The sequence below is a fragment of the Coregonus clupeaformis genome, chromosome 35, assembly GCF_020615455.1.
Source record: "Coregonus clupeaformis isolate EN_2021a chromosome 35, ASM2061545v1, whole genome shotgun sequence".
Taxonomy (NCBI): Eukaryota; Metazoa; Chordata; class Actinopteri; order Salmoniformes; family Salmonidae; genus Coregonus; species Coregonus clupeaformis.
Genome location: NC_059226.1, coordinates 11,802,729 through 11,818,888, shown reverse-complemented (window position 1 = coordinate 11,818,888; position 16,160 = coordinate 11,802,729). Strand labels below are relative to the sequence as shown.

The 16,160-nt window shown below is 47.6% G+C and overlaps 1 protein-coding gene across 2 annotated transcripts in view; it reads left to right on the top strand.

The window, feature by feature from the left end:
- The window catches only part of LOC121550254 (phosphatidylinositol transfer protein beta isoform), a 49,341-nt gene extending 46,348 nt beyond the window's left edge, over positions 1 to 2,993 (top strand). For both annotated transcript variants that reach the window (XM_041862432.2, XM_041862433.2), the window contains exon 11: positions 1,408 to 2,993. In XM_041862432.2, the coding sequence (XP_041718366.1) occupies positions 1,408 to 1,455 (48 nt within the window). In that variant the 3' untranslated portion in view covers positions 1,456 to 2,993. The remainder of the gene's footprint in view (positions 1 to 1,407) is intronic.
- Positions 2,994 to 16,160: the final 13,167 nt, after the last annotated feature.

Here is a 16,160-nt window from a genome sequence, read left to right as displayed (position 1 = left end):
TCTGTTACAAGGACAATCACATTTGTAAATTGCAACATTGAGGTCGGAGAGGCAGTCCAAGGTTAATACAAACCAGTCATTGGATTTTTTAGTTGTTGCTTTAACCCGAGAGGGAAGCTCTTGCTGGCAAATGTCAAACATCAGGGTTTGATACTGCGACCAAACAGTCACATTTGCGACTGTTTGACTTGGCAGTGCGACACAACATTTTTTATTGGTCTCAAGGGTGCCAGTGATATTTTTTTTTTAGCCTGGTCACGTTAGTTTTTGGTTCACAATTAGCTTTATTCAAACAGTAATGTGCAATTGACCAAAAATAAACCAACTTTCCAAAGAGGCAACAACGGCACGGGAATACCCCGTCTGTGTGTGTGCAGTGCGCGTAGGGCCTATGTCAACCACAGTGGCGGTCAGTGCCGTTTAAGATGAGGGAGGACACATTTTTTTTCATGACCATGGCCTTATTTCTATTACAGCATATTGGATGACTCTCATTCAAATTCCATTCACCAAGTTCAACTTAACAGCGATAGGTTTAGGCTACTACATGATACTCACATTTTCCCTATACCCATCATGAGGTTGCTACAACCTAGCCTATGAATGAAAGTTTACAATGTAGGTATACACAGGTCGAGAGACAAATTTGAGGTGACAGACAGTGACATTCAATACCCCCTTGCACACTCTTGCCTGCATCTAGCTGATATAGGGTGTAATCAATAGTCCAACAGTTGCAAACGAGAGTTTCTATTGGACAAATTCAGCTATGTTTATCCGCGTTTTGTTCCTTTTAAGAAACGTTTTTCAACAGAATCGGCGGAATGAATACACCCCTGATCACGTGTAAACAGAGTTCACTCTCATAACAGCCACGTTGTATTCCTTCTCTTTCCTTCACTTGTGGACTTCAATGCACAACACATCAGCTGTATGTGACCAGGCGAAAAAACCTTTCCAAGCCAAGGCTATCTTACGAGCATGTCCAGTGTAGTCAGGCCAGGCAGTCCACAGCTGCTGTCAGATCAGCAGCACGATCAGGTGGACTGGAGAAAGGCACAGCCAGCAATAATCGTGCCAGGGTGTCCTCAGCCGCGGTCCTAGGGTCTCAGACCCTCCGGGAAGGGTGTAGACAGAGAGAGAAAATAGGGGAATTAGTGGGAGCATGCCTAAGATCACACGACACACCAGATACGACAAGTTGACCCTAGCCGCTCGGCACATACTGTATAAGCTATTGCAGCAGTTGTCATATAAGAATATACACTTAATGTGTTTTGCTAAGGCTTAAAATCATATTTTAACAAAAATGATGTTGCTCTCGTGGAATGTCTGGAAAATTTGTGATTTGGATGCATTTTTACATTGCAGGGATATAATGTATGGTTTATCCTCTGCTTTTTTCAGATGCGGAATGAGGGATCTGTCAGAGGAATGAAAGCAGGAGAAGACTAGACAGAGGGAGGGAGAAAGAGAGATGGATGGACGAGAGGGATATGGGGCAATGTTCAATCAACCATTATTTGACCTTCAGTCCCCCCACGGCCAATCACAGCGTGCCACATCACCGAGTCCTTCCACACAGGAAACTGTCATCCTTCATCCAGGAAGTGTCTATATGTGTACCTGAGAGTGTATGGTTTCTATGTGAGAATGTGAGTGTGTATCTTTGTCATAGTTTTTGTCCTTCCTTTTCCGTTTTCCGTTTTTGCTCTTAACCTCATTATTTGCTACCAAATTCGTTGGTTTTTACCGAAAAATACTACGCATTATCAACATTTCTTTTTTATATTAAGTATTATTACTCATTGTTTTTTAAAATTCATTTAGCATCCATTAGCTCATGACTATGCCAGTGAATCCCATAAAACCCACCCCAACTATTAAAGTCTGTGGTGCATTTCTCCCATTTACACGTTTCTCAATTATGATGATAACCAATTTATGCTACTTCAAGTCTCAGCGGTAGCTTCACCTTGAAGAGATCCTGTGAGATAATCACCATTTTATTGCAGACCTATGAAAGTTCTCTTTGAGATGATTGCGTGGATGACATGTATTTTTAACTTGAGTGTAACCAGTGGAACACATCCCGCCTCTGCCCAGGCCACGCTTCCAAAGAGGGCCAGAGAACTTTGAGAGTTACGTCTGATTTACAATAATAATAAAGATCAATATTCATGAAGCACGGGGGTACTGTAGATATGTTGGTAATCCCATCTTTTTCAGAGTCTGTGTTTCACCATTCTTGGGTGTCAGCTTGACATTTTGGTTTCACTTCTGGTCTCTTTCAATTGAAGTTTGTTTTTCTTGCCAAAATATTCCCAGGCTCCTGGGATTAAGCAATTTATGATTTGCAGCAAACGATACGGACATTGACAAGACTTTATGCCTTCTATTTCATTGATTGGATACAGCAAACTTGTGTTGCTATTGTAGATAAAGAATGTGATACCACTGTATTTGTGTAGAACTGATAGCTAAGAAAGTGTTTGAGGAATTAATACAGTATGTCAGGTGTCAACGTAGGTCAAATGGGACAATGTTCATGTTTTACAGACACTACTCGCTCTCTGTAGTTCTGTAGAGCATGACACTTATATCTAATCACAGCTACGTAAGCTGCCTTAACTTGAACAAAGCGCTGTGTGTTAAATGACAATTGTTTCCATTAATAATGCATTTAAATGCCAAGCATGCCCCAGCAATCTGTGGAAAACTTTGCTGGGTTGGCCCTTTCATAGGGACAACAGGGGCATTGCCCCACTTAGGGCTGGATTCAATTCGGACGACAGAAGATCCACGTTATAGTGCGATAATTATATAATTTCTGATTGAGCCGACATATATAACACTTGCCATGAATGCAGTCTCTGCAAATGTGGCCTTTAAATTTCAATTACGCCGTCTGAATTGAATCTAGGCCTTGATTAATCTACAAAATGGATTGACAAATGTAAAGCCTTTTAATAAAGGATCGACTGTGGATTTAACATATTATTGTATTGTAACTACATTGTGAAAAGGTAGGTCATCTCTTGATACAGTTTCCCCTACCAAATTGTGAGAAATTTGTATTTTTGGGTTCTTCATCTTGATTAGAAAAAAAGGTATACACTACGGATTATGGGGGGGGGGGGGTGCATCAACATTTTAAACATTGTTCAGGTTGTAACCCAGCTGAAGTGGTCTAAGGCAGGGTTTCACAAACCCTTTCAGCAGGACAATAACCTAAAACACAAGGCCAAGGCTACACTGGAGTTGCTTACCAAGGAGGCAGTGAATGTTCCTGAGTGGCCGATTTTATAGTTTTGATTTAAATCTACTTGAAAATCCATGGCAAGACCTGAAAATGGCTGTCTAGCAATGATCAACAACCAATTTGACAGAGCTTGAAGAATTTTGAAAATAATAATGGGATCAATGGGTGGAAGGCTCTTAGAGACTTACCCAGAAAGACTCACAGCTGTAATCACTGCTAAAGGTGCTCTACAAAGTATTGACTCGTGTAAGGAAATCACAAATGTCATGGATATATTGGAAGTAGTGGATTTTTGGAGGCTTAAATATCCTGACCTAGTGAGATATAAATGGCGGAAGCTCTATCAAGCTAGTCATCTTGACTACTTTCTTATGTCATTCTCGCTGGCACCAAAAGTAAAAAAAAAAAAAAAAAAAGGTACAGAATGCGGTCGGACCATCAAATATTTGGCATTAATACACTGTTCAAAAAAATAAAGGGAACACTTAAACAACTCAATGTAACTCCAAGTCAATCACACTTCTGTGAAATCAAACTGTCCACTTAGGAAGCAACACAGATTGACAATAAATTCCACATGCTGTTGTGCAAATGGAATAGACAACAGGTGGAAATTATAGGCAGTTAGCAAGACACCCCCAATAAAGGAGTGGTTCTGCAGGTGGTGACCACAGACCACTTCTCAGTTCCTATGCTTCCTGGCTGATGTTTTGGTCACTTTTGAATGCTGGCCACCGTGTACGAGATTCCGTTTTTTGGCAATTTCTCGCATGGAATAGCCGTCATTTCTCAGAACAAGAATATACTGACGAGTTTCAGAAGAAGGTTCTTTGTTTCTGGCCATTTTGAACCTGTAATCGAACCCACAATTGCTGATGCTCTAGATACTCAACTAGTCTCAAGAAGGCCAGTTTTATTGCTTCTTTAATCAGCACAACAGTTTTCAGCTGTGCTAACATAATTGCAAAAGGGTTTTCTAATGATCAATTAGCGTTTTAAAATGATAAACTTGGATTAGCAAACACAACGTGCCATTGGAACACATGACTGACGGTTGCTGATAACAGGCCTCTGTACGCCTATGTAGATATTCCATTAAAAATCTGCCGTATCCAGCTACAATAGCCATTTACAACATTAACAATGTCTACACTGTATTTCTGATCAATTTGATGTTATTTTAATGGACAAAAAAATTGCTTTTCTTTCGAAAACAAGGACATTTCAAAGTGACCCCAAACTTTTGAACGGTAGTGTGTGTGTGTATATATATATATATATATATATATATATATATATATATATATATATATATATACATACACATATACATACACATATATACACATACACACACTACCAGTCAAAACTTTGGACACACCTACTCACTGACCACCTTCAGGAGACACTTGAAACCATACTTCTTTAACCCTCCCGTTGTCCTGGTATTCTGTACACACGCCGTGCCCTCCGGGTCGAACTGTCCCCCTCTCACTAAAGGCCCAGTTGGAACATGTGGGACAGTATGGGTGCGAGCAGCCTTTGCAGATGTATTTGTTACACCTGGTGCACACCATGTGTGTTTTACAGTCCTTCTTTGTGGGGCAGACCTGACACCTCTTCCTCTTACTGGGTTGTGCGGGGTTGGGTGCTTGGGCCGGTGCTGCGTGGTCCGGTGCTGCGGGGGCGTGATCCTGCCCGGGCTGATCACGATACGTAGCCCTCTGAACAGCTTTGACGAGCGCCGCAGAGGCTTCGGTGTGAGGGAGACGGGCCCTTCTTTGTATGAACGGAGTCACTAGTGCCTTTCCCAGCTGCTCGAGGAACACCCTCCTCTTGTTTCGCTTGCCAGGCATCCAAGTGGGGTTGAGCTCTCGCCATATGACAAAAGCGTTGTAAGAGGACACGTCAAGGATGTTGTGGAAGATGACCAGGGGCCAGCGCGCGGTCATCCTCCTGCAGCTGTAGGTTCCAATCACCTTGTCTAGGTTGTCCACACCTCCCTTGTTGCTGTTGTAGTCTAGGACGATGGCCGGCTTCTTGTCCTGGCGACGGCTAACGTGAGCCTCGGTGTGCAGCGTGCTCAGGAGTAAGACGTTCTTGTTTTTCTTTGCCAGGTAGGACACTAGAGCGGTGGTGGACGTGAAGGCGAACTTGGAGGAGAAGAGGAGCCTGTCCTTTGAGGCGAGCAGCGCCTGCGGGAGCTCTGGCTTGTTCTTTCTGACTGTGCCGACCACGGTGACGTTCCTGGTCAGGAGCTGGCGCGCGAGCTCGTATGAGGTGAAGAAATTGTCGCAGGTGACGTTGTGACCCCTGAGTCCCTGCGTCAAATCGAGCACGACCCTCATCCCCTGGTTCTTCTCGGGGCCTCCGCATGTGGCCTTGCCGGTGTAGACCTGCATCTTCCAGGCGTAGCTGGATTTGGAGTCGCAGGCCACCCATGTCTTGATGCCGTATTTGGCCGGCTTGCTTGGGATATACTGGCGGAAAGGACATCGGCCTGGAGGAGAGAGAGAGAGAGACAGAGAGAGAGACAGAGAGAGAGAGAGAGGAGAGGAAAGACAAGAGATTAGCTTTAGCGTGTTGTGTTGTGTTGTGTTGTGTTCAGTGTTGTGTTCAGTGTTGTTGTTGTGCTCTTGTACGGTGTTGTTGGCCCCGGCACACCTCTGAAAGGGACCAGTTGCTCGTCCACCGTCACGTCGGGCCCGGGGTTGTAGAGGAGCGGCAGCCTCTCGACCCACTTGTCCCAGACCTCTCTCACGGCCGCAAGTTTGTCACCGCCGCCTGCTGCGCGTCTCTCGGCTCTGGTCTGACGGTCGTCGAAGCGAAGGAGTCTCGAGTAAGCGTGAAAGACTTTGAGCGGCATGGTTGCGCGGAAAATGGTCCTTCCGCTCTCGGCGTCCCAGAGACTAGAGGCCGCTTCGCCTCGGGACCTGTACACGCCGGCTAGGATGAGCAGCCCTACGTAGGCTCTCAGGTCTGTGGAGTCCATCGCTTTCCAGCGGCCGCCGCCGCCGCGGTCACGGTCTTCGTGGTTTTCGTGGTTTTCGTGGTCGTCGGCGTAGTGGCGGTGGTCGTCGTCGTCGTCGTCGCCGTCGCCTCGGGCTCCGTATTTTCGAACGCCCTCCAGATTGGTCATCTCCAGGATGATGTCTTCTATCTCGGGTGTGAAAAACAAGCGAAACGTGGAGAGGATGTCGCGGGCTTGGCCTACGGCCTGCCTAGTAGGCCCGGGCCTCATGTCCTCCGGCACCTCAGCAACCGGCCTGTTACTTTTTGCCGCTGCTGCGGCCCCTCCGACGCCCCGATTGTTGTCACAGGGCACCGAGCACCATTGGATTTGGCCCGGTCAGGACAGGACAGGACAGGACAACGCTAGGGGTTAAACAGCCACTAGCTCAAACACATAGGCACTGACACGTAGCCTGGGTCCTTTTGACCCGGACAGGACAGGACAGGACAGGACAGGACAGCGGGAGGAGATATACAGCGAGCCACTCGCTGTAACACCTAGGCTCTAACATTAACCAAACAAAAATTAAATAAATGAATATAATATAATTTATTATTTTTATGGGAGTGGTCATTGAATCCACAATATAACAGGTTCGTGTCTCACAGACAAACAACATCCATCCATCGAAGCTATGTCGACTTTCCAGAACACAGAAAAGGCAAAGGGCGATTCTCGCTGCATCACTGCAGTGTTTGACATACACACGTCGGACTCCAGTCACGTAACTACTACTACCGACAATACCACCACCACCACCACCACCGTCGTCGGCACCGTGATCGGTCTGGGCATCGGAGGGTCGACTCGACTGAATCTGAGCACCATCAACTTCAACGACATCTATTCTGCGTTCAATCGAGTAGTGAACAACATACCCATACTTCGGCTACACGGTGAAAAGCCTCTCGGTCATGCCCAACAACAAACTGGAGGTGAGACTATTTGTCGAACCCAAATATAGTCTGTTGAGGTATGAGCTGTGGCTCGTTCGGGTCGTAGGACAGGCTCTGCTCTTGTGGTTTTACCACGGTGCAGTGTCACACATCATGGTGACACACCGGGACCATGTGCAGAAGATACACCGTGAAGCTGTGGGATGGTGTCCCTGTGCTGCAACGTTGACCGGTTTCGACGACAGCGAGTCTTGTACTTGTGCTTTGTACTACGACATGTGGGACATGGACGTTACGTCACAGCCACGTCCGAGACCATTTGTTGACATATTATCGGACATATCGGCAAATGCCATGCGACATCTCATCCGTGTGTAGCGGTGTCCACATGACAGATCTCTCAGATGAGGAACAGACAGTTCTGATGAAGAAAGTCGCCTGGATATTTCAAGGCTTTTCTGTTGGCCCCAAACAACACGCCATGATGGGGATCCGTTCGAGCCTAGGCATACCTTGTGATTTCACGAAAACCCAAAATGTTGTACCGCAAGTATACAAGTTGACAGACTGTCAGAATGAAACACGTGCGGAGATGTTCAATTGTCAGCAAGCCGAAGAGCAGATGACATATATTCACTTGTCGAGGAAATGGTTATCTTGGGTTTCCAGCATTGTCCTCGACTAGTGACACACACCTACAATATTACAAGGACATCACCAGATTCTTTTACCAAGTTAAAAATTTCACTGTAATGTCTGTACCTACAATGTGACCAATAAAAGTTGATTTAATTTCATTTGCAAGGGTCCCGTTCACAGCACAGCACACACTCGCTCTAACACTCTAACACGTAGCCTGGGTCGTTTTCACCCCAGCCAGGACACGAGAGGACAACGCTAGGGGTCATACAGCCACTCGCTCTAACACATAGGCACTGACACGTAGCCTGGGTCTTTTTATTTTTATTTTTATTTTTGTTTGACCCGGACAGGACAGCGGGAGGAGATATACAGCCACACGCTCTAACACATAGGCACTGACACGTAGGCTGGGTCGTTTTGACCCCGGACAAGAAAGGACAGGACAGGACAGGACAGGACAGGACAGGACAGCGGCACGGGATATACAGCCACTCCCTCTAACACATAGGCACTGACACGTAGCCTGGGTCTTTTTGACCCCGGACAAGACAGGGCAACGCTAGGGGTTACAAAGCCATTCACTCTAACACGTAGCCTGGGTCTTTTTGACCCGGACAGGACAACGGGAGGGTTATCAAAGACCTATCATTTTACAGCGGTACAATGCCGACATCTAGTGGTCATACAACATACAGGGTGAACGAAAACACATGCAAACACAACGCATAACCGCCAGGGGGGCTTCACCGGCTTGTGGACTGTGCTTTTCTAATAACTAATAGCTTTTCTAACACGCTGTCCTTGGACAGTTGAGTGGAACCTAGATTAGGCTTCACTGAGCCTTGCAATGATCATGAGCACATTTACCTAGGTGTGCTTGTGTGTGTGCATTCTCATTGTCTCCCCCTAGCGTTCCTACAGTGTCTTTACCTATTCAGGCATAGGCAATAGCGGCTGCAACGATGCTTAACTAATAGCTTTTCTAACACGCTGTCCTTGGACAGTTGAATGGAACCTAGATTAGGCTTCACTGAGCCTTGCAATGATCATGAGCACATTTACCTAGGTGTGCTTGTGTGTGTGCATTCTCATTGTCTCCCTAGCGTTCCTACAGTGTCTTTACCTATTCAGGCATAGGCAATAGCGGCTGCAACGATGCTTTTCTAATAACTTCACTCTAACACGCTGTCCTTGGACAGTTGAATGGAACCTAGATTAGGCTTCACTGAGCCTTGCAATGATCGTGAGCACGTTTATCTAGGTGTGCTTGTGTGTGCATTCTCATCGTCTCCCCATAGCGTTCCTATAGTGTCCTTACCTATTCATGCATAGGCAATAGCGGCTGCAATGATCTGATACAAGTGTAATGAATATGCTAGTTCGGATATGATAGCAATAACGGAGAGACAGATCTAAAGGATAAATAAACATAACCAATGAAATGAGAGACACAGACGTGTTCAATGACATGTTTAGTTGTTTACGTTTATTCGGTGTCATTGACATACAACATGCTGTACGGGGAACTGGGGTTGGTATTAGTGATCGGCCTCAGCTGGTGCTAAATCCAGGGTCCAGGAAATCTTGTGGTGTTGGTTGTTTCCAACGATGACTGTTGCCCCTGAGAGCGCAGAGCGAGTTGATGTCACAGTGATCGACTGGGCAGAGTTTGCTGTGCCCAGATAAGGTTTCCCAAGAGGAGCGCTCAGTGACAATCGCTCTCGAGCCTAACCCGTATATAGTTCCTCATGCGGTCCCGGTGATTTTCGTCTAGACATCTACATATTGACGGCTCTACCTGAAGTAACCTCATTTGGAACCGTTTGGCATTAACTGCAACCCGCGTCCAATATGATGAGCGTGCCTCCCTGGAGTCTTCCGACATGGACACGAACTGTACCTGGGCTATGGGGTTGCTGAACTGTACCCTGCGATGTTGGTCTTGTTGCTTCTTGTTGTTCTTCTCATTCACGGTTGTCTCCACTTGATCCTCGCCCGGTACCGGGTAACGTCTGCGTCTGCGTCTGCGTCTGCGTCTGCTTCCGCCTCTGCGTCTGCGTCTGCTTCCGCCTCTGCGTCTGCGTCGTGGACGAGTTTCGTGATTTGAGCACTCGTTTAGCACGTCACACAGGGCATTGCATTGGGATGTCATGGAGGATTGGGCTGTCTCAGTAGAGAGGTTGTGATCGTTGTGCCCCAAGTACCGTTTCTTGGTAATCGGTCTGGGTTTAGGTCTGTGTGTATCGATATTCGCCTCGTGAGACATCATGTATGCTGTTCGAAACCTAATGACTCGGTTCTATGATTATTATACTGTAGCGTCTATGGGATCCGTGTGTGTGTGTATATGGGTAATGTAGTGTGGTGTGAGATGTATTAATGTGTGCCATTCGCATGTAAATATATATGTCCGTACACACTGCACGCATAGCCCTATAGTGAAGGTCTTTACACAGTCTACCACTATTCTATCTGCCACGCTTGTCCGGTTGGAATAAAGAAGTGGCGTGAGTCGGCAATATGTACCCAGCTCATGTACGCTTTCATATCATCCCTACCTACACCTGTGAATGTTGTCTATGTTCCTATGCATAGTATTGTTATGTTGAAGTGATGAACCTGTGTCAATAAAGGATACACCAGAGGCTAAGACGATTTGTTCCTTGTCATTTATTCACTGTCATTTACTCACATTTACACCACAAAAAATCACATATATATTTCAGGTTGAAATGCACACGGGAGGGTAGTCCACTAGTGGGACACGTAATGTTCATCGCCAACAACCAAGTAACAAAGGCACAATAGGGACAACATGTGTTAAGCTACACAACTGATTTTACATTGTAAGGAGACCTAGGGTCTATCCATGAGGGACAGTGTCAAGATTGTTTTGCATTCCTTCTGAAGCTCCGGGTCTTGTAGACAGCTTTGTGTTTGGGCGATGCACATCTTTACACCGGGGACTGGGGCTGTAAACACAACGTACAACACCGTGCACAACGCTCAACATACTCTGGGTTCCATGAAAATATCACTACTATAGCCATACCAAACGGTCTGGGTAAGGTCTAGCGCTACCATCCCCTCGGTTCTCAGCTCAGACAGAGGTGGAGATTACAGAGACGATGGATGGAGGTCCTTACATGAAGCTGGACTGCGAATTGTAAGGGTTGACGTTTCTGCTGCTCATGTAGTCTCGAGCTGAGGAGGGTATGGAACTGGGGTTGGTATTAGTGATCGGCCTCAGCTGGTGCTAGATCCAGGGTCCAGGAAATCTTGTGGTGTTGGTTGTTTCCAACGATGACTGTTGCCCCTGTCATCTTATTTACTTTGAGTCTTGTGAAGGTTGGACTAGGAGTTGCTGCGGTGCTGCAAATTGCACGTGTCTCACGGGGTAGTCAGACAAGCTTTTCACTGACGGGTCGACGTAGCTCGCAAGCATGGCTAACAGAGAGTCGAGATGGTGGTAGTGTGTCAACTCTAGGTACATGGGTCTTGTGAAGGGACTGTCCTTGGGTCCTATCATTGCATTGACTCCATCACGGCTGAGGGATTTCACATTGACACGGTCCAGGGTTTCCTTCTCGTGATCTGTCAGGGTCCTGTTCTTCAACAGGAGACAGTTGTACCACGAGGCCATTGCGTTAGTCGATTCGGTGGGTGATCCTGGTGTAGATTACTGGTGGCGATGTAGGAGTGTATAGGAAGGCCTGCTTGGGTTATCCGAGGTGGGTTTGATGAGAGCGCAGAGCGAGTTGTTGTCACAGTGATCGACTGGGCAGAGTTTGCTGTGCCCAGATAAGGTTTCCCCCAGAGGAGCGCTCAGTGACAATCGCTCTCGAGCCTAACCCGTATATAGTTCCTCATGCGGTCCCGGTGATTTTCGTCTAGACATCTAGATATTGACGGCTCTAACTGACGTATCCTCCTTCGGAGCAGTTTGGTATTGACTGCAACCCGCCACCAATATGATGAGCGTGCCTCCCTGGAGTCTTCCGACATGGACACGAACTGTACCTGGGCTATGGGCTTGCTGAAATGTACACTGCGGTGTTGGTCTTGTTGCTTCTTGTTGTTCTTCTCATTCACGGTTGTCTCCACTTCATCCTCGCCCGGTACCTGGGCTATGGGCTTGCTGAAATGTACACTGCGGTGTTGGTCTTGTTGCTTCTTGTTGTTCTTCTCATTCACGGTTGTCTCCACTTCATCCTCGCCCGGTACCTGGGCTATGGGCTTGCTGAAATGTACACTGCGGTGTTGGTCTTGTTGCTTCTTGTTGTTCTTCTCATTCACGGTTGTCTCCACTTCATCCTCGCCCGGTACCTGGGCTATGGGCTTGCTGAAATGTACACTGCCGTGTTGGTCTTGTTGCTTCTTGTTGTTCTTCTCATTCACGGTTGTCTCCACTTCATCCTCGCCCGGTACCTGGGCTATGGGCTTGCTGAAATGTACACTGCGGTGTTGGTCTTGTTGCTTCTTGTTGTTCTTCTCATTCACGGTTGTCTCCACTTCATCCTCGCCCGGTACCTGGGCTATGGGCTTGCTGAAATGTACACTGCCGTGTTGGTCTTGTTGCTTCTTGTTGTTCTTCTCATTCACGGTTGTCTCCACTTCATCCTCGCCCGGTACCTGGGCTATGGGCTTGCTGAAATGTACACTGCGGTGTTGGTCTTGTTGCTTCTTGTTGTTCTTCTCATTCACGGTTGTCTCCACTTCATCCTCGCCCGGTACCTGGTAACGTCCGCTCCGGGCGTCTGCGTCGTGGAGGACTTTCGTGATTTGAGCACTCATTTTGCACGTCACACAGGGCATTGCATTGGGATGTCATGGAGGATTGGGCTGTCTCGGTAGAGAGGTTGTGATCGTTGTGCCCCAAGCACCGTTTCTTGGTAATCGGTCTGGGTTTAGGTCTGTGTGTATCGATATTGGCCTCGTGAGACATCATGTATGCTGTTCGAAACCTAATGACTCGGTTCTATGATTATTATACTGTAGCGTCTATGGGATCCGTGTGTGTGTGTGTGTGTGTGTGTGTGTGTGTATATGGGTAATGTAGTGTGGTGTGAGATGTATTAATGTGTGCCATTCGCATGTAAATATATATGTCCGTACACACTGCACGCATAGCCCTATAGTGAAGGTCTTTACACAGTCTACCACTATTCTTTCTGCCACGCTTGTCCGGTTGGAATAAAGAAGTGGCGTGACTCGGTAATATGTACCCAGCTCATGTACGCTTTCATATCATCCCTACCTACACCTGTGAATGTTGTCTATGTTCCTATGCATAGTATTGTTATGTTGAAGTGATGAACCTGTGTCAATAAAGGATACACCAGAGGCTAAGACGATTTGTTCCTTGTCATTTATTCACTGTCATTTACTCACATTTACACCACAAAAAATCACATATATATTTCAGGTTGAAATGCACACGGGAGGGTAGTCCACTAGTGGGACACGTAATGTTCATCGCCAACAACCAAGTAACAAAGGCACAATAGGGACAACATGTGTTAAGCTACACAACTGATTTTACATTGTAAGGAGACCTAGGGTCTATCCATGAGGGACAGTGTCAAGATTGTTTTGCATTCCTTCTGAAGCTCCGGGTCTTGTAGACAGCTTTGTGTTTCGGGCGATGCACATCTTTACACCGGGGACTGGGGCTGTAAACACAACGTACAACACCGTGCACAACGCTCAACATACTCTGGGTTCCATGAAAATATCACTACTATAGCCATACCAAACGGTCTGGGTAAGGTCTAGCGCTACCATCCCCTCGGTTCTCAGCTCAGACAGAGGTGGAGATTACAGAGACGATGGATGGAGGTCCTTACATGAAGCTGGACTGCGAATTGTAAGGGTTGACGTTTCTGCTGCTCATGTAGTCTCGAGCTGAGGAGGGTATGGTCACCACATCCGGGATGTCTCTCTGACAATCAACCGGGATCCTTTCGTGCTTCCCCTTTAGGATGGTAGATGTCAGCACCATGGTCACCACGTACATGAGGTAGATTATGATATTGAACACGGCGATAGCGCACTCCATGTTATGCAACCTCTGCTGGTTGCTGATCAGAGGTCGGTACAGCAACTCCATGCAGCCTGCGATCACGGCCATGAACAGCTCAATGTTCATCATGATCAGGCACGTCAGCACGGTCCTGGTGCTATTGGTAGACTCCGGACCCCCGTAGGAGCCCTCGGAGTCGTCCAGTTTCCTTTTGCTCTTGGCTGCGAAGTAGCTGAGCACTATGCTCACCACCATGGCCAGGCAACCGAGCGTGATGAGGGCTATCCCCGCGTGGATGTAAGCGTGCTGGTATTCGGGTCTGCCTTCGGAAGGAGGCGACTGCGTTGCGGCTGAGTCCAGCCGGCCCGTGGTCCTGGTAACGTGCCTGTTGTCAATGAAGTAGAGAACGTTGTTGGGAATGGTGAGAAATCCCACGATGAGAGAGGTGATGACTGCAATGGCACCTCCCAGCTTGCCCCCTGAAACGGACCTTGCTCAGCATGGGGCCGTTAGGTATCGCTGACATTCTGCTGTTAAACAGATCTTTGCTCTTGGATATCAATGACTCGAAGCCTCCAAGGCTTGGTTTCTTGCGATTCATATCTGTTTAGGGAATCGCTGGCCTCCTCCCTGGGTTCCTAGGTTACCCGGGTTCTCTTTGTCCTTCCTTATTTACTCACGTTGCAAGATTGGGAGTACCCGAACGGTCCTCTTTTCTGTGGTTTTGTTTATCAATGGGATCCGGTTATAGTATCAGCCTACCAATCCTTGAACATTTAATACAATGAAGCTCCAAGACCCCGTGATCGAGTTCTTAGGCTCAGGAGGTGAACGATGTGCGAAGTCTACAGGCGACCACCGTTGGTACAAGGTTCAGGGTATCACCAAAACCATACACTCCATGGTGTACTGCAGGAAGTGGTCATCCGGTCACAACATGATAAGCATGGATCTGTTCACCAGGGTTGTAAAGGACCTGAACGCCAACCCGGAGAGCTCGCTCCAGTGGGTGCCTGAGTATGTAAGAAACCTGAATGCTCCCGAGTCCAAGGGCACCAAGTTCACGGAAGACCTGCTGCAACTGGTGAGGTCTAAAGCCCTGACCCCAGATGCCTGCAGACGCCTGTGGGACAGGAGCCGTATGTCCACAGGTATAGGCGTTGCGGTAGACGCACAGTGCAAGGGACGTGTTCAACGGAAAGAAGAAGATAAGTGACGTGGGGCCCGTGTCTCGCCTCATTCTCACACAGCTCGAGGCCCTGTGCCTGACTCCCATTTGCGCAGGCCTCAAGGTTGCCGGTTTGCCCACGCCCGATATGTTCGGTGAACCCGGATCCTACACGTATCACAACGGCTGTACGCGAGGCTGCAAGGCCATCCGTGACACATGGGGCTCCTACACCGAGGTGGACCTTGTTGCCCACGACACAGTAAATGACAACATAGCGCTGCTGGAGCTCAAGACCAGGAACAACGACATTATCGACCAGACTACCCTGTGGCGATACAACACTCAGCTGTGGCTGACCTGGGTGATGTTCTCGCTCACGTACCCGAGCATGGCAGAGCGGTCAGCCGCATACCTTGTGATAATCAGACCGGGGACCAACCAGGTTACCATACGGAGTTGTTTAAGGCCCACGATATCTAAAAGTATACGCAGCAAGTTCCCGTGGCTCAACTGTTTCTGCACCCAGGTGCTTAATTGTCTAGCCCTTATGTGTGTGAACATGAGAGTCGAAACTCAGCTGGCCTCCTCGGCAAGTAGACGGGTATCCTGGGTAGACCCTAAAGACCTGTGTTATAGGAACATAATGTTCAACCAGGAAAAAATGAAAAACAGGAAGACTGTAGATGGGCCATTGACCTGGGTTTCGGATGATGTCTCTCGTGTTGACATCGACCAAGATCACGACAAGGAAGATCACGGCTAAGAGGAATAAAAAACGTACATGCGGTGTACATTTTACATGTTCTCTTTGTATAGTCCTTTAGCAGGACTCTCCCTACGCCACAACACCACAGCAGCAACCAAGCACCAAGGAAAACACTTACCGAACCAGGACTAACGTCTCCACACGTAGAGCGTGTAGCCCAACTAGGGCTCATTTGACCAACCCCGGGCCCCTAGCCTAGAGCATTTGTCAAAGGGTGCATAACCACATCCAACCAAGGTGTGCACTGGGCTTAAATGTGGGCCAGGTTAGACTGTCCGTGTGCACAGACTATAGACCTACTCCATTTGGCTGTTACTCGATCGGATAACGCTTTGAACCGAAATGGGGTTGAAACACAAGGCTATCCACGCAATGCTCGCAAACCCTC